The 18,396-nt window shown below is 49.0% G+C and overlaps 3 protein-coding genes across 3 annotated transcripts; all 3 read left to right on the forward strand.

The window, feature by feature from the left end:
- The first annotated feature begins 815 nt into the window (after positions 1-815).
- Positions 816-10,871, forward strand: BDV38DRAFT_35166 (putative fermentation associated protein (Csf1)). The gene is made up of 3 exons (XM_032063211.1): positions 816-1,062; positions 1,111-1,146; positions 1,199-10,871. Exons 1-3 carry the CDS (start codon positions 1,007-1,009, stop codon positions 10,686-10,688), a joined length of 9,582 nt encoding a protein of 3,193 aa, XP_031916052.1. The 5' UTR covers positions 816-1,006; the 3' UTR covers positions 10,689-10,871.
- Positions 10,872-11,544: 673 nt separating this feature from the next.
- On the forward strand, positions 11,545-15,205 carry BDV38DRAFT_240777 (elongation factor 2). The gene is made up of 5 exons (XM_032053930.1): positions 11,545-12,097; positions 12,186-12,201; positions 12,291-12,348; positions 12,417-14,866; positions 14,923-15,205. Exons 1-5 carry the CDS (start codon positions 12,090-12,092, stop codon positions 14,938-14,940), a joined length of 2,550 nt encoding a protein of 849 aa, XP_031916053.1. The 5' UTR covers positions 11,545-12,089; the 3' UTR covers positions 14,941-15,205.
- A 122-nt stretch (positions 15,206-15,327) lies between these two features.
- Positions 15,328-18,356, forward strand: BDV38DRAFT_240784 (CCCH zinc finger and RRM domain protein). The gene is made up of 5 exons (XM_032053931.1): positions 15,328-15,730; positions 15,841-15,959; positions 16,021-16,692; positions 16,748-17,754; positions 17,823-18,356. Exons 1-5 carry the CDS (start codon positions 15,666-15,668, stop codon positions 18,162-18,164), a joined length of 2,205 nt encoding a protein of 734 aa, XP_031916054.1. The 5' UTR covers positions 15,328-15,665; the 3' UTR covers positions 18,165-18,356.
- The last annotated feature ends 40 nt before the right edge of the window (positions 18,357-18,396 follow it).

Consider the following 18,396-nt stretch of genomic DNA (forward strand, 5'->3'; position numbering starts at 1 on the left):
GAATGGGATCCAACCAAAGAGACGCCTTCAGCGATACGATGCTTGTCCAGGAAGCAGCCGCATATATTGGAACCCTGATATGTTTAGTTCAACGCTGATCCTCCACAACTGAGCAAAAACTGACATCAGAAGTATACGAACGACATATCGTTGGAGGAGGGGTTTTCGATAGTTTTTCCTTATCGTTATACATCAGTGCAAGGTTGAGATGACCAAATAGATTGGTGCCCGTACGTTTGTAGCCATATCGACCTTTTGATAAAAGACAAATAGATGTTAGCAAAAGCGATATCATATCGGGTGTTGCATAGTGCGGGGAAGGATGTGCTCTCACAGAAGCGACAAAAGTGAAGCCACCAGGGACGAGACACCAGAAACGATCACCACAGCTTTCGCTAGGCTAGAGCCTGTACCTCCTGAGGATGACATGGTGACTAGTGTCAACAAGACTCGCGGTTCTCGACCGCGTGCACTTTTAGGTTTGCGTCCACCGGTAAAGCATTCCGCACCTTAACAAAAGCAGCGAAAAGAACAAAGCCAAATCATACCCCGTCCAATGAACTGAAGATTGTCAAAAGCCACCTAGAGCTCCTCCATAGACAAGGGAAGCACTCGCATGACCAGAAAGAAGGCCGTTGTGAAAAAGTTGTGTGGACTAGGAGGATCAACCCCCAAGCTGATATTACTAGTATCATTGGAGCTACCGGTTTCAGTTACAGCGGGCCCGTGACACCGCCTAAGGACGTAAGCATATGCGCCTCGCCGCATTTAGATTTACTCCGTTATCGCGACCTCCGCTGACCCCTAAAAAGTTACTTAGCTGAAATGAATTGACCCTTTTGCGTTGTATATTGTCTTCCGTTCGTTGGTGTCCCTCTACGGGACATAGTATAAGCATACCAGTATAATATCTCACTGGTATCTCTTTCTGCACTCAACTTGAAAGAAGGTTGATCGTCCCGCGCCGCCATGTTCGCGGCCATCAGAGATCTTGGGATATTGCAAGATGGCTAACACGAGTTTGTTAACCTTCGGCTTGACACCAGATCCAAGCTTTAATGTGTAAGTGTCAGTAAAATGCATGTATACTGGTAGCTTACGGCCGTATAGGTTCTTCTTCCTTGAACTCGTCGTTTCCTGCATATTGTAAGGTCATCGAACTCCGCGCAGTCCAGTGCAGGTCGCTGATTATAGATAGAGTGCTGTTCTTCTTACTTTACTTTAATCGCCTCTTTGCAACCCTTCTCTCGTACGGGATTCGCGCCTACACATGGCATTATTATCGCGCGTATGTCGACATCAATGCACTTCAGATTTCTTTGCTTGGGGGACGGATCTTCTTCAAGGGTGTCCGATACCACGGTGTGAATGAGACTATATTTGTTCACGGAGGCTTTATAACATGGCGTTATTGGAGGCGATCGGTGAGGAGGACATCTCTATACGACTTGAACACCAATGGACACGAAACGAGGGATGATGTGCGATCAGTCGGGGACGGGGATAATGATGGCGCCGGAGAGAGTGGATTAAAGGAGCAAGGAGGATTGAAAAGCGCAGATTCACTTCCTTGTCGTATTACTGCCAAGGTCTACGGGCTCGAGTGGTTCATATACAATAGGACACCGGCCTATGACGGTATCCTGGCAGGCTTCAACCCCCCAGAACAGCCAGCGACCTTCACTAAGCCACAGTACCCTGGAAGCAGCTCTTTGGATGCTGAGCTGAAAGATAATTCAACTAGGAATTCATCCGTCAGCGAAACCGCCCTTCCGAGATCTCCTCAGGCACGCAATACTCCGGGACGTAGTAGAACTGGCGGGGAAACAATTGGTTCTCACATTGTTGAAGGATCTAGTCAAGAAGTAGGTGATGGGCTTTCGAGGCTGCTTCGACTACTGCCGGTAAAGCTAGTGTGTGACAAAGGGGCTATCGTGATCGGTAATGAGAATACCAGGTCCGTTCTGACAACAACCTTTGACGGTGCGACTGGATTAATCGAAGTATGCGATGCTGGGCCACTTGATCTTTATCGGCAATCATTCTCTTTTGAATTCATACACCCTGTTGTACAGATGCGCCCAAACCCAGACTTCAAACAGAACCAGCTTTCTGCGGCAAGGGGACTAAGTTCCACGCGGGAAGACCAGTTCGGGACAAAGCGCAAAAGGGATACGATCTTCAACTATCAATTCCAAAAGCGCAGAGTATGGCATAGTATCCGTGACCTTATTCCATACTTTCAGACATCTGTGGAATCGTTTCATGTTTCCGAAAAGCACGAAGATGCGGGACCGAGAACCCAAGGCGATATTCGCCACGATGTTCGCTGGGTTGGTCTTTCGCGATACTTAGATGACACCAGCCAGGATGATCACGAAGAATGGAATTCTGTCGAATATGCCAGATTTTCTACAGTCTTGGATAGCCCTAGTATGACTATAGCATACTATTGGGACATTCCTGGGTGTGTTAAAGCCCAAGAATTGCCGCAGGAGTCCCCGCCCCGAGAAGGAACCCCGGATATCAATGGTGCGCCACCCCCAGAATGGGGCATTGACGTCAAAATCGAAGGAGGCACTATTAATTACGGACCGTGGGCTGATCGCGAACGTGTTGGCTTGCAAAACATCTTCTTCCCCAATTCCTACCGAAACTCCCAACCGGCGGAGCCTTTAACCACGGGCGATTTGAGGCAGAATTCTGTCTTTAAACTGCGATTGGAGACCACCGATGAACTAACGCTGCGTATTCCAACAAGGGAACCTTCCAAAGACTGGCAGTGGAAAGGTCGCGCTGATGCAATACGAGGCGCATCGAAAATGAAGAAGCAACAGCGAAGGCGACAGTCTAGGGCTGCAGAGAGTGATAAGGGTCATGTTGGCCCCGAGATTCGCCCTTTTGGGTGGCTCTCTCTCCGCGTGACTGGCGACTCGACCATAAATTACTGTATGGATATGGTGGCATCTAAACTTGGCTATATCAATCAACTTGTTCTAGATCTTCGAGACTCAACAATGTCATCAAGCGTCAATCATGCAGTGCTATGGCAGTGTCCTCAGCAGCTTATCAAATGCGATCTTTCAGTCCCTCTTACCTGGAATGATCTTCGTACATGGAAGTTTGATGTCGAAAGCCGTGATATGGAGTTGTTTCTTTTACGTGACCACATCTTTCTCTTGACGGATCTTGTTGCCGATTGGGCATCCGGCCCTCCAGCAGAATACTATACATTCGTGCCGTTCATCTACAAGCTGAGCCTTTCTTTTGTAAACCTACGTTTGTTTGTGAATGTCAATGACATGAACATCATCAGTAATCCATCTGACTTGGATGACAACCGCCTACTGGTGATCAAGGGCGAGAGATTGACCTCTGACGTTCTGATCCCTTTGAACAGATATAAACCAGAGCAGAATACTGTGAGCTTCAATGTCTGTCTTCAAGATGCTGCTATAGATTATTTGAGCCCGTTGTGGGATACCCTTCACACTTTCTTGCAAGATAAATCGGCTGCCACGCTAGAGACCATGTCCATTGATGGATCTTACAGCTATTTCCTTTCTACATCATCTGAGTTGACGGACACTTTATACCTCAATATTGAGGGTCTATCCCCTAAGCTTTACTTGTTTGGATTCTTGATTCGTTCATTTATGACAATCAAGGAGAATTACTTCGGGGAAGAAATGCATTTCAAAACTCTCGAAGAGTTCCAGGATCTCGCCTATGCGAAGGAACCTTCAGAGTCCCATAACGGAATCAACCCTAATAGGAAGTCGAATGATCTAGATGTTATCGTGCATGTCACTGTTGATAGCCCCTGTGCTCTGCTCCCAGAAAACATATATGACCGCCTGAAGTGTCTAAGACTCACTGCGGCTTCCTTGGAGATCGACTTGCGATTTACTAATTACTACATGGATCTGGAGTTTTCAATTGCTCCTTTGAAAGTCGGGTTGGAGTCCCACCTTGCAGACAAACCCCCTAGAATATCCGACTCTCAGCTTTTCGTCGATGGAGTTTCTGTTCATGGCCATCGCTTGTTTGGACTCCCTCCTGCCGAGCCAACGTATGTCTGCAACTGGGATTTCAAGCTAGGTCGAGTTATCGGAGAATGCTCGACGGAGTTTATATCATGTTTAGGCCCAGCATTGAAGAGCTTTGACTTCTCTTTCGATAATGAGGAGAATGCTCTGCCTCCATTGTTTCCCATTGCTCTCCACGATGTTACGTTTCTTAGAGCGAAGATCAGTATGATTCATGTCTCTGTGCTCCTAGACAAGACGGCTTTGATTTTGAGCTCTGGGCCGGTTACAACGAAATTTAACGACTGGGCAAATGCCAGGTTTTCAAAACGGATGGCCCTTCTCGTCCCCGAGCTCGTTATCGCTGCAGTGGATCATGAACTCGTTGGTCGACTGGAGGGTGAAACCCGACCTGAGGTGACTCCTTTAGCGCTCTTTGAGACAACGATCAACTTGAGGATGGCTCAGCGAAGGAATGACATTGTGGAAAGTCGAAGATTACAGCAAGAGCACATCAAATTACATGATCAAAGGACACAGAGAACCCCATGGCTGTTATTTGACTGGGAGGAAGTCGATCCTGAATCAACACACCTTAATGATGATGACTTAACGCTACCGACTATCGCTATACCTGCTATGCCCGAACCTGTTATTAAACACTTGAATATGAGACATATATCGGCAAAGAGAAGTGTTTTCTCGGATGGCAGCAGTTACGCAAGCTCTGAAGGTTTCCTTGTCTCCTCAGATGCGTCAAGTGTGCGACGCGGACGCAGAAGAGGAGACCGTAGCACAATCTACACCTCAAGCTCAGTATCGGAAGAAGGACAGCGCCAAACCTCGTTTCAGGTAGCGCCAGGGCCCCCTCAGGATAACCGTTCGATTGAAGAGCAGAAGAATCCATCCACCATTCTTCAGAACTCGTCAAACCCCTGGGACATGCCTGATTTCTCACTACATAAACTCAGCCTAGATACCTCAGAATTGCCCTCACGTCACAGCCCCAGTGATGATGTCCGCCCAGACGACCTATTCGCGACAAAGTTCGATCCTCAGTTCTCGCCTTTCGCAGAAGATAAGACAACCCAGACTAACTTCGCAATTGTACTACCCAATGGTGTCCGAGGCAATTGTACTCCCGACTTTCTTTTTATGTTATCAACCTTGATAGAAAGGCTGCAAGCCAGACACCCAACTAACATCATTGATTCACTTCAGAAAGATGTTATATCCGACATTGTAGGCTACGAAAAGTCACTGAAAAACCCAAAGAGATCGACAAGCGTTGCAATACGAACCCCGGTCATACTTGTGAAGCTGGTAAACTTATCTGAAGCTCCCAGCAAATATGAATTAGGTTTCCGGGATGAATATAGGGTTGAGATCACCCATTTGAAGACAGAAATCAGGACAAAAGTTGAGAGAGAGAAAGGCGATCTTCTTGCGGGAATAAGAGAGAGCTCCACCGTTCATGCTGCCGCCGAGAGTCTTTCAGTATCCGTCGAGGGTACTCGAGCTGACGCATATCAAGAAAGGGCTGAACTTACTTGTCTCTTTGGTGACATGAACTTTTGGCTTGTGACAAAACCTATGATAAAATCGAATTTCCAGGCTCGAGCTTTCGACACAGTCACTTTCACAAAATCAGTGGAGCATCTTGCCTATCTAGTTCGTCGTACGACCACGATGTTTGACTCAGTTACCTCTTCTCTACAGCATAGTTCATCCCTGGAGGACAAACGTCTACGTCTTCTTATTCATTTCCTTACTCAGCCAGCTGCGAACATACCTGATCCCGCTTTCCTTACACGGATCTCATATGTGCTCAGAGTTGCTCCTACACACTTGCGACAGCACGATTCTTGGAAGATAATATCTCGGATTCGTAACGTATACAATAATCTGCCCTCTCACAAGAAGGAAGACTTGGCATCAAGATGTCTTAACAATGACCTTTCATTACCGCCGGACGCTAGAAGTACTGTTCTCTCCAGCTTTGACGAATGGCGGGCTTGGGATCTGGCGCATGTTGGGAAGAGTTACGTCATGCAAAGAGTATGGAGTTCCTTCGTACCAAAGATAGAGAGTGCACCAGAACCAGCATTCTTCTCTTCCACCGTGAAATTATTTCGCTTCTCTATTGATCCTGGACCAAAGGAAAGTGATTTCGTGATTGAGAATCTGTCGACAGCTGTATCAATAAACCCACATGAGGCAAGGCCAACGAACCTGACGATTGTGCAGTCTTACAGCTCTTCTATTAGTCTCCGACTGCGATGGGAGATTCTCGAGCTAGTAGAAGGATTGTTGCGGATAATGTCTACAGTCACCTTGGAATCTACTACATCAACCCAAGGTCCGTGTACCGAGCCAAAGGAGTCCAACGAGCTGCAAGTAGTGCTTGGCGCTGATATTGGATCTATAAATCTTGATGGCATCAATGCAAAACTTGCGTTCACCGGGCGGGGCTTGAGAAGCTCAGTTGTTCAGAAACTAGACGGTATAGGGGGTCCGGACTGTCTGAGTGCACTAATAAGTGCACAAGCGTGCTCATCCGAGTTATCGGATCTCTCTAAAGTGATTATGTCATGGAAGGTTGGTGATCCGCATTTGTATTGTTCGCGTGTCTCCAACGAAAAAGAAGGAGAGCTGGAAAATGAGTGGAAAATTGCTGGTTCAAGCAAGAGACTCCGATATGATATGAGAGAAGACCCGTTGAACCTCGCGCACATCGCGGACCGTCTGATAGAAGATGAAGTTCGGTATATTCATCGGCTTGCCAGCAACATAAATCCCTCAGCTCACCAATCGAGTGAGGGTATTTCAAAGGCAAGGAAGTCGGTCTGCAACAAATTCCATATCGCTATGTTCTTAGGTGATTACCGACTCAGTTTTTGCATCCTGCCGTCCTTAACATACGTTATTGCTGGTGAAGTGGCACGCACGTCTATGGTGCCAACGATGGGGTCCAAAGTCGAAGTAGATTTCGACTTAAAAAGGAATTTGCACACTTTCCTGTCCAACAGCGGCAATGGATGGCACCCTCTATCGGTGTTAGAGATACCACCTATCAACGGTCGAGTTGTTGCGAACATGTCGCCGGTCCGTATGGATATGGAGGTTGATGTTACGATTGAACTCATCCAACTAGAGGCCAGCGCTGTACGAAGCCTTCTGGGAGCCCTAACAAAACCGGAGTTCTCTCACTTAATGTCTGATCTTAAACAAAATGTAGAAACTCTACAACTGCACCTTAACGATGCTCTTGCTCTGGATAAAGGACCCCCACGGCAAAAGGAACCCTCCGATGGTCACAACATACTGTATAAGGCGCGCATGACAATGGCAGGCACGAAGATCCACGCCAGTGCTCCTGCTATTAATGGGAAAAGGTATTCAGCAGACATGGACATCAGCCTTGGAATGATACGCATGCGTCTCAACAATGGTCTGGAACAAGGGCAGCCCATGGAATACCCAGAATTTCACGTCGACACGTCTAATATCAGCTTCGATCTACGAAAACAAGAGGCTACAATCACTCGCTCATATTGTAATTTCGCCATCGACGCTAAGCTCCAGGGCACCTCGATGTTACGCGAGAACGGTGAGGCCAGACGTGTATTCCATTTCAGCAGTAAACAATTCGACGTCGAACTATTCCCTGAGACTGCTGCGCTAGTAGTTGATATGGCAACCCACCTTCAAGAGCGCATCAAAACTTTGGATCTTTCTCATGAGGTCAGGCGTTTCAAAAAATTACGAAGACGAGGCAATGCAGTGCCGAGAGTTCCGAGAATACAGGTCAATGACGACTCCCGTTCGGTGGACTTGTTCAGCGCTATGTTTTCGTTAGACCTGAACTTCATTCAGGTTGGCTGGAACATGTCTACCGTTCCCCTGCCTATATCTGGACGTAAGCCTGATGATTTGGTTTTCTCTATCAGGCGCCTGGAGCTATCCAACAAGAGAACCAATACTGCAAAGCTACGTATCGAAGACATGCAGCTGCAGATGGTACCATATTCAGGTAATAGGCGAAAGCGTTCTCTTAATTCGGCTTTATTACCCGAGCTGGTCTTCAATGTGGCATATTCTTCAGCAGGCCAAGAAGTTCGACTGGCCTTTCAAGCAGCTGGAAAATCTCTTGATATACGAGCCACGTCTGATTTTATAATGCCCGGAAGCATGATAAGAGACTCCATTGCGGCTTCCAGCCGAATCATCCGTGAGGCTAATTCTACGTTGGTGTCGAAGTCATCTGATGACAACTCCAAACCCCGTGCACTTTTCGGGAACAAACGGTTCCGCTCCGTGCTAGTAGATGTGGATTTCGCTGGTGCAATTGTGTCTCTGCAAGGGAGACATACTGGTGACCACCAGGCTCTGCTGACAGCTACTCTAAAAGGAAGCAGACTGTCCGAGGCAAAGTACGGTCAATACATTCAAGGGGATGCGGTAGCCACTGCAACATTCAGGGCCCCTGGGGTGGCCTTGAAAGTGCAATTCGAGGACAATGGCCAAGATGATCCACGGCTTAACGCAGAGTTGAAGATCGATGCTTCTACAAACGTCCTATATCCAAGCCTTGTCCCATTACTAAAGCAAATGACTGATACCGTCAAAGAAGTCATGGGGGGCCAAGAAAAGCAGAGAAGACCGTCTGGCGCAATGATGCTACAGCCGCAGAAATTAATGCAGGAGGCCCCTCTCGACATGGATGCTAAAGACTCCATCCTAGGGAGGTGTAAATTGAACGTTGGCCTCCTAATCTGCAAGCAGGAGTTCAGCTTGAGCTGTCAACCTATCGCTAGAGTTGCAGCTACCGCGAGTTTTGATACCGCCTATGTGACGATCAATACGGTACAATCTGATGACTATGGGCGATTCTTAGCACTTCTCGTGGCCTTCAATTCCCTAGAAGCTTCGGTGAAGCATGTGTACTCCAATGAATCGACCGCGAGTTTTGAAGTGAACTCGATGGTCATGTCTCTTATGAATAGCAAGCACCTCGGCAATTCAAAAGGTATATCGGCTGTTCTTAGGATAAGTCCGATGCAGGTGGCTCTCAATGCCAAACAAGTTCAGGATTTTCTTCTCTTCCGTGAAATATGGTTGCCGGCAGCTGACAATATCGAAACGAAGCCAGCCTTCCCGCCACAGTCTGCCGAGACACAAGCATATATCGTCCAGCGATACCAACAGGTGGCATCGGCATCGGTATTCCCTTGGAATACAACAATAGCAATTGAGAAACTGGAAATCCAGCTTGATCTAGGTTCCTCCCTTGGGAAAGCCCAGTTTTCCATCAACGATCTATGGTTGTCGTCAAAGAAGACGTCTGACCGAGAACAGACCCTCTGTGTTGGCTTCAAGGCCACAGGAATTGAAAGCAAAGGTCGTATGAGCGGACTGATCGAGCTCCAGACGTTCAAAGTGCAGACATCAATTCAATGGCCGGATGACAATTTTCATAATAAGACACCACTCATTCAGGCTTCGATATCCTTCAACCTGTTCCAAGCAAAGGTCTCTTTTGATTATCAGCCTTTCATTATCGCACATATCACAATGTTCGACTTCTTGATGTACAATGTCTCCAGTGCGTCGGGTAACGGACACCAGCGGCTCTTCAGCATTTTGGAGGGCGATCAAGTGCAAGTTTTCTGTACAAGTTTGACCGCATCACAGACTGTTGCATTGTATCAAGCCTGGCAACGGCTAGTACAAGACAAACAGGCGTCATACGAAGCTGCATTGCGTGAGGTCGAAAGGTACATGCGTCGAAGGTCATCAGTTTTCGCTGGTAAAGCTGATTTGCCAGCGAAGGATGTGACCAAAGATGCAGACGACAAGGAGGAAAAGGCACCAATCTCTTTGCAGACAGGTGTTGCAGTCACTATCAAATCTGTCAATATAGGTGTTTTCCCAAGCTCCTTCTTCGATAACCATGTGCTTAGGCTAGATGCACACGATGCGCAGGCTCGCTTTGATGTATCGCTACAGGAAGGTAAAATACACAGTGCGCTGGGACTCACACTTGGCCAGTTACGTATCGCACTGTCCGGTATTATGCGGCCTGGTCCTACGGAGGTTGAGGAGCTTCTTGTCGGTGAGATCGCCAACCGTGTGCTGGCATCCAGCGGCGGCACAATACTAAAGGTTCCTCGGCTCGTGGCGCAAATGGAAACCTGGCAAAAAGCCGGCACCCAGCAAATCGACTATATCTTCCGCAGCACGTTCGAAGGGAAAGTCGATGTGGGATGGAACTACTCGCGCATTAGTTTTATCCGAGATATGTGGGAGTCCCATTCCCGGGCATTGACCTCCAGGCTCGGAAAGCCCCTGCCGCCATCCGCGGTGCGCATTACGGGTGGGTTGAATGAAGGTGGCGGTGGCAAGAAGGATCAACAGCAGGAAAAGATCACAGCGGTTGTAAATGTCCCACAGTCGAAGTACACGTATGTTGCGCTGGAGCCGCCGGTAATCGAGACGCCGCAGCTCCGCGATATGGGTGAGGCCACCCCACCGCTGGAGTGGATTGGGCTTCAGCGCGATAAGCTGCCCAATGTCACTCATCAAATCATTATTGTGACATTATTAGAGATTGCAAAAGAAGTGGAGGATGCATACGGGAAGATCCTAGGATCGTCGTGACCTCCTCGTGTCCTTTATACTATCAAGTAACGAACGGCCTGCGTCATGCATGCTCCATGTATTGATTGATTAGATTTGGTTGCTACTTGATATCCATACCTAGGTTTTGCTTGTACAGGTACATAATCATACATAGATATACATAAATGCACATGCACATGCACATACACACGCATGCATAGTACATAGTGGGAAAGTAATGTTAATTTCAAATTGGTAAACAAGATGTGATCTCACAGCGCCGTTAGTCCCACTGTCTGTCTATAGGACACAGAACCCCGCCACGACAGGTGGAGCGATGTTGCCCTTGTGTTGTTCCTTCACCTCTGGTGTAATGATAGAAGTTGAATGGGATACGGGTTTGGTATGGTTTCATATTCCGGTCAACTCCGTATTACCATCTATTAGTGGAGGTATTATTCCGGAGAGTCTGGTATGAACACTCAGCTTAGGTCCTTCTGCAATTGGTGACGGTTAAATCCATCCTAACTCCGCCCTCTAAAAAGAGTGGGCGGTGAGGGCAGAGGGGTAGGTTCGGGTTGTTGGCCAATCACCTGCCCTGCAAGTCATGGCTCAACCATAGATTCTGAAATCGAGTTCTTTTTTTTTTTTTTTTTCGTCCCGCGTAATTACCTGGGGCACGACTCGGTACGCCATACGTAATTGGAGGACAGGCATGAATCATAATACGATGATATCAGGACTGACTTTCAACGCCACAGAGCTTTGTCCGAGCTTCCTATTCACCTCTCTTAGTTGGGAAGTAACAAAATAATCATTGAATACGGCCGACAAAGACAGTATAGTTTTAGTAGTGACTCAAGAGAATGAGCCATTCAGTTCTTAAACCATGGATGAACATTTGCACGGAAATAAGCCCTCTGGACAAGAATGTAAAGCTTTTAGATGGTTGCTGAGAAATACATCGTACCCATGAGCAACTAACTGGAGACTATCGCATGGTAGCTTTTGACCTTTCACTTAATGACGGGGGAGTGACTGTAACGAGCTGTTAGAGGAGGTAAATTTTGGTAAGGAAATGAGGGGTGGAAGTCAGAAAAGCCACTAAACGGCAGAAAAGATTACCAAGAAAAAACGCACATCCCAGATTTTTTTAGCAGAGAAAAAAAATTCCCACTGCGAAAGTCCCCACTCTCGCTTTCTTCTCCCTCTTTCCCCCTCTTCCACCATCCTCTTCCTTTCCCTCTCTTCACCTTCCTCTGTGAAGCCCACTGTCTCCCTTTTTTTTTAGGAGCAACACACATAGGCCCTTCTGTCCTATAATACTCAGGTCGAGTTAGCCCTCGATCCTGATCCTCTGTGTGTCGTTTCTTTGGTTTTTTTTGCACTTTACTATACAACCCCGCCTCTTAAGGCTTTTCACGATAAAAAACCGCCAACATGGTTAAGTACGTATCTCACTTTCCACGAGCCACTTTCCTATGACGGATGTCGCCTAAAATGATTTGAATGACTTGCTAACTATGAGGTCAATAGCTTCACAATCGAAGAGGTTGGTTTTGCTGCCCCCACAAAGCGATATCGAGTCGCCTTGGATCCAAGAGGTCGAGGGAGAAGAATAGCAAAGCTAACAATGCATAGATTCGGTCCCTGATGGACAAACCGAAGAACATTCGTAACATGTCCGTCATTGCTCACGGTAGGTCCATATTTGATATACATCTGCGCAACGGGTCTGTACTAATGTGTAACCTCTTTGGCATGTAGTCGATCACGGAAAGTCCACTCTGTCTGACTCCCTGGTTCAGCGTGCTGGTGTTATCGCCGCTGCCAAGGCTGGTGAGGCCCGTTTCATGGATACCCGTGCCGATGAGCAGGAGCGTGGTATCACTATCAAGTCCACTGCTATCACCCTTTACTCCAAGTTTGATGACCCTGAGGATCTCAAGGAGATCAGCCAAGGTCACGATGGCAACGAGTTCTTGATCAACTTGATCGACTCTCCCGGTCACGTTGACTTCTCCGCTGAGGTTACTGCCGCTCTCCGTGTCACCGACGGTGCCCTGGTCGTCGTCGACTCTATCGACGGTTCCTGTGTCCAGACCGAGACTGTCCTTCGCCAGGCCATTGCTGAGCGTATCAAGCCCGTTCTGATCATCAACAAGGTTGACCGTTCTATACTTGAGCTGCAGGTCAGCAAGGAGGATCTGTACCAGAACTTCTGCCGTATCATTGAGTCCGTCAACGTCACCATCGCTACCTACGAAGACAAGGTTCTTGGTGATGTCATGGTTCACGCCCAGAAGGGTACCGTTGCTTTCGGATCCGGTCTCCAGGGCTGGGGTTTCACTGTCCGCCAGTTCGCCGTGAGGTACGCTAAGAAGTTTGGTGTTGACCGTAAGAAGATGCTTGAGCGTCTGTGGGGTGACAACTACTTCAACCCCAAGACCAAGAAGTGGACTAATAAGAGCACTGATGCCGATGGCAAACCTCTGGATCGTGCTTTCGTCCAATTCTGCTTGGACCCCATCTACAAGATCTTCGACGCGGTCAACAACAACAAGAGAGATCAGATCACTACTCTCGTCGAGAAGCTTGAGGTCAAGCTTACTAGCGATGAGAAGGAGCTTGAGGGCAAGCAGCTCCTCAGAACTATCATGCGCAAGTTTTTGCCTGCCGCCGATGCTATGTTGGAAATGATCTGTATCCACCTGCCTTCTCCCGTTACTGCCCAGAAGTACCGTGCTGAGACTCTGTACGAGGGTCCTCATGATGACGAGTGCTTCAACGCCATCAAGGAGTGCAAGGCTGGTACCAAGGAGGACCCCGCTCCTCTGATGCTCTACGTCTCGAAGATGGTGCCCACTTCCGATAAGGGTCGTTTCTATGCTTTCGGCCGTGTCTACTCGGGTATCGTCAGGTCTGGTCTCCAGGTCCGTATCCAGGGTCCTAACTACACCCCTGGCAAGAAGGAGGACCTGTTCATCAAGAAGATCCAGCGTACTGTTCTGATGATGGGTGGTAAGACTGAAGCTATTGACGACGTTCCCTGCGGTAACATCGTTGGCCTGGTTGGTGTTGACCAGTTCTTGCTAAAGTCTGGTACCCTCACGACCTCCGAGACCGCTCACAACCTCAAGGTCATGAAGTTCTCCATCTCTCCCGTCGTGCAGCGTTCCGTTGAGGTCAAGAACGCCGCTGATCTTCCTAAGCTTGTCGAGGGTCTCAAGCGTCTGTCCAAGTCCGATCCTTGTGTCCTGACTATGATTAACGAGTCTGGAGAGCACGTCGTTGCTGGTGCTGGTGAATTGCATCTTGAGATTTGCTTGAACGATCTCCAGAATGATCACGCCGGTGTTCCCCTCAAGATTTCCGACCCTGTCGTCTCTTACCGTGAGTCCGTCGCGGGCAAGTCCAGCATGACTGCTCTCTCCAAGTCTCCCAACAAGCACAACCGTCTCTATATCAATGCCGAGCCAATTGAGGAAGACTGTGCTCTTGCCATTGAGGCCGGCAAGATCAACCCCCGTGATGATTTCAAGACTCGTGCCCGTCTCATGGCTGATGAATATGGCTGGGATGTCACCGATGCCCGTAAGATCTGGACCTTCGGTCCCGACACCACCGGTGCCAACTTGCTGGTTGACCAGACCAAGGCTGTCCAGTACCTTAACGAAATCAAGGATTCCTTCGTCTCCGGTTTCCAGTGGGCTACTCGTGAGGGTCCTATTGCTGAAGAGCCCATGCGCGCTATCCGCTTCAACATCCTCGATGTTACCCTTCACGCTGATGCTATCCACCGTGGTGGTGGTCAGATCATCCCCACTGCTCGTCGTGTCCTCTACGCCGCTCAGTTGCTTGCGGACCCCAGCATTATGGAGCCCATCTTCAACGTTGAAATCCAGGTTCCCGAGCAGGCTATGGGTAGTATCTACGGTGTCCTTACCCGTCGTCGTGGTGTCATTTACTCCGAGGAGCAGAGACCCGGTACCCCTCTGTTCACCGTCAAAGCCTACCTTCCCGTCAATGAGTCCTTCGGTTTCCCCACCGATCTCCGTGCGGCCACCGGTGGTCAGGCCTTCCCTCAGTCCGTCTTCGACCACTGGGAGGTTCTTCCTGGTGGTTCTCCTCTTGACACCACCACTAAGCCTGGTCAGATTGTTAATGAGATGCGTAAGCGCAAGGGTCTCAAGGAGCAGGTTCCTGGATACGAGAACGTAAGTCCTTCATTCTACCCACATTTCGAAGCCAGGATGCTAACATTTCTGCACAGTACTACGACAAGCTGTAAACCCGTTGATTGCAATCCTATGTTTATGAGTTCGACGAACACAATACAATGTCTATGCTAGGGCCCACATCCAAAAATTTAAAATAAAGCGCCACAGCTGAATGTCGTATGTGGATTTTCGACCACTAGAAGTAGAATCCAGGAGTGCATCTGCTATGGCTTTTCATTATCTATTGTTATGTTAACGAATGCGAGGGTTTTTACATAGTTCACTTCAGATTTCACTGGTTGGACTTCTAAAATTTCAATTGTAGTTCCAAAATCCAAATCTCTCCACCACAGCCCTTGTAGGATCATTGTAGCGTCCTGTGGCTAGCCGTCCCTACATGTAGCAAAACCAATATCCACTACTACCAGTAGTAGCAAAAGGCACACCTCTTCTGCATCATGGTGTCATGCAGAAATGTCAGTATATATCACGTGATCTTTCCATCATCCGCGTCGCCTCGCGTTTCCCCGGCTTCTTCTGTCCGCAAACCTCTTACTATGTCCCCTCACTCTGACCTCTACATCATGGCCTGAGAATCCTTGGTCTGTTTGATTTATAAAACGCCATAGCTCGCTGTTCTTCACTTGTCCCATTTGAATTGTTATCATTACCGGGCGTCGTAACTCAGCTTCAGTCGAACTCGCTCGGGCCTTCAATTATCCTTAGCTACTACGCAGGACTGCAAAAGGCGACGACAGTCAGGATAGATTGTGGGGTTAATAAGCTGTGCGGCAGCATGAAGTTCTCAGAAAGCGAAGCCGCGGAGGTGAAGACTTGGGTGGTGCGGAAACTGGAAGACATGTAAGATTCTTTTATCATCGTGCGAAGCTCAATCCACCGTTGTTCCTTCTCGGTGCCCTTCTTTAATGCTTCATGAAACTAACATACACGAATGTTGGTGACTATGGTAGATCCGATGCCGATGCCGATGTACTTGCAGACTATGTGCTCGCGCTTATCAGAGCGGACGCCCCAGATGAAGAAATCCGGAAAGCGTCTGTGGAGGGATTGGAAGATTTCCTAAGAGAGCGTTCGTGAAAATGCGATCAACTTTGTTTGGATAGTTTTCTAACTGAGTCGCTGAAATATAGATACGGTCCCATTTGTCGATGAGCTTTTCGCTACCTTTGCGCCGAAACAAACCGCTCCTCCCGCAAGCTCGCATCCGCTGAGCCAGCCGCAGATTTCCAATGACATCAATGCGCCGGGATCAGGCTCTCAGCAACAAGCCCCCTTTAACCCCCCATCCGGTCCTTTGAGGGGTCCTTACGGGCCTCCTATGGGCAACACGCCTCAGTCACAGACGGACTCGTCGAGCTATGGACGCAAGCGTAGCTACCATGAAGGGTTCCAGGCAGATCAAGAGCGTGAAGAGGCTCCGCATAATAGGAACTTCAAGGCCCCGCGACGCGGCCGGGGTGGCGGAAGAGGCGATTGGATGGGGCGCGACAGCCGTGCAGCTCACGGCCAATACGCCGCCCCTCCCGCGGGTGGATTTCCTGTGATGCCTCCAACCTTCCCTTCATTTGATCAGAATGACCCAATGGCGGCCATGATGGCCCTCCAGAGTATGGGGTTTCCACAGATGCCCGGCATGCCTCCTATGCCCATGCCAGCTCCTGGTGGCGGCGCTGGTCAGCCACAGGATCCAATGGCGCCAAAGAGCTCAGAACGGTGTCCCTTCTGGGATACACAGGGCATATGCTATCTGGGCGCTGCCTGTCCGTATCAGCATGACACACCCGGTCTTCCGAAGGAGGATGGTAGGACAAACACCCTTACTGACTTGCCGTTGGTGTTGCTAACGATGCATTGCAGAATATGACCCGAAATCATCTAATATCGTGACGGACTTCCAGAGACGTAACACTGACACTCCACATCGTGGCAGCGACAGAGGCCGCGGCCGTGGTCGTGGTGGGGATAGGGGCGGATTTGGAGGACGAGGGCGTCGATCCGAGTACTCTGCGGCGGGTCCTAACGAGGATACTTCTATCACCACCATTGTTGTTGAGCAAATCCCGGATGACAAACTTAATGAAGCATCGGTGAGGGAGTTCTTCTCCCAGTATGGCGACATCGTCGAGCTCTCTCTACAGCCTCACAAGAAGCTTGCATTGATCACATATGATAGCCACGCATCCGCCAAGCGCGCATGGTCTAGCCCCAAGGTGATTTTCGATAACCGGTTCGTCAAAGTTTACTGGCATAAGGCGAAGGCAGATAAGAATGGTGATCATCGGCAAGGGGCCAGTGAGGTCGAGCCGTTCAACCAGGAGGAGTTTGAGAGGCAGCAAGAGGCAGCGCAGAAAGCCTACGAAGAGAAGATGCAGAAGCGCAAGGAGACAGAGGAAGCCAAACAGGCACTGGAGAAGCAGCGCGAGGAACTCTTGAAGAAACAGCAGGAAGAGAAGGAAAGACTGATGCAAAAGCTTGGCGGGAACGATGTCAGCAACGGTGCTACACCCTCAGATGGAGAGAGCGGTCCCTCACCCCAGGAGAATGTCAGCGATCAAACGAAGCAGCTGCGCGCACAATTGGCAGCTCTTGAAGCCGAAGCCAAGACCCTTGGAATCGATCCCAATGGTGCTGATTCTGGTGCGCCCTCGTATCGCGGTCGGGGCCGTGGATCCCTGGGACGAGGCGGTTATGCGCCCCGAGGCCGTGGATACGATCCTAATTATCGTGGAGGATATCGCGGTCGTGGAGGAATGGCCCGTGGCCGGGGAGGTGTGCTTCGTCTGGACAATCGACCCAGGAGAGTTGCCGTTTCGGGCGTTGAGTTAAACTCTGAGAAGGACGAAGCATTGAGGCAGTTCCTCATCGTGAGTAATTTCCTTTTCTTATCTTTGCTCATCTATATCGAGCTATGGCTAATGTCATTGAACCCTAGGGCGTTGGCGAATATGAGTCTATTCAACCTAATCCGGAGCAATCGGACTCTGTGATAGTCGCGTTCAAAGAGCGGTACATTGCAGAGAAATTCATGTTTGGACCATGGCAGATACCGTCTGTCGGCGAAGTGCAGCTCACTTGGGTTCCCAACCCTCCAATCAGTTTGGCGCCTGCGACACCAGGCTCTGGAATGGATACCAAAACCGGATCCGATGAGGATACTGTGATGGAGACCTCAGGCACACCCCTCCCACCTGATCCATCGGCCGGGCGGAGAGACGGAAATCACGAAGTTGACTACGACGTGGCAGAGGATGACGATAGCTGGGGGGTACAGTAGACATGACACTTTCTTTCCCTGTATGCTTAGATGGATATAACGATGACTCAGTGCCCTACATGGTAAAGAACAAAAAAAGCCTATGTCTTCGGGTTCTTGAATAAAATCAAGACCCTTGTGTTTCCTATACAGTTTGTGTCTATCTGAAGAGTGAACGTGGGATGTTCAGTCCACATTATCCTTAATCACCTGAGGTGGAGTGAGCCTTTCTTAGTCCGCCCTCGGTAACTAT

Source organism: Aspergillus pseudotamarii (genome assembly GCF_009193445.1).
Source record: "Aspergillus pseudotamarii strain CBS 117625 unplaced genomic scaffold BDV38scaffold_13, whole genome shotgun sequence".
In the NCBI taxonomy this organism is placed as follows: Eukaryota; Fungi; Ascomycota; class Eurotiomycetes; order Eurotiales; family Aspergillaceae; genus Aspergillus; species Aspergillus pseudotamarii.

Bases quoted from the DNA above. Each gene is read 5' to 3' on its own strand.
- BDV38DRAFT_35166 (XM_032063211.1), top strand. From the start codon at position 1,007: ATGGCTAACACGAGTTTGTTAACCTTCGGCTTGACACCAGATCCAAGC. The intron at 1,063-1,110 runs GTAAGTGTCAGT...ACGGCCGTATAG, and splicing joins CCAGATCCAAGCTTTAATGT to GTTCTTCTTCCTTGAACTCG. The intron at 1,147-1,198 runs GTAAGGTCATCG...GATTATAGATAG, and splicing joins CTCGTCGTTTCCTGCATATT to AGTGCTGTTCTTCTTACTTT.
- BDV38DRAFT_240777 (XM_032053930.1), top strand. The intron at 12,349-12,416 runs GTAGGTCCATAT...TTTGGCATGTAG, and splicing joins CATGTCCGTCATTGCTCACG to TCGATCACGGAAAGTCCACT.
- BDV38DRAFT_240784 (XM_032053931.1), top strand. From the start codon at position 15,666: ATGAAGTTCTCAGAAAGCGAAGCCGCGGAGGTGAAGACTTGGGTGGTG. The intron at 15,960-16,020 runs GTTCGTGAAAAT...GCTGAAATATAG, and splicing joins GGAAGATTTCCTAAGAGAGC to ATACGGTCCCATTTGTCGAT. The intron at 16,693-16,747 runs GTAGGACAAACA...GATGCATTGCAG, and splicing joins CGGTCTTCCGAAGGAGGATG to AATATGACCCGAAATCATCT.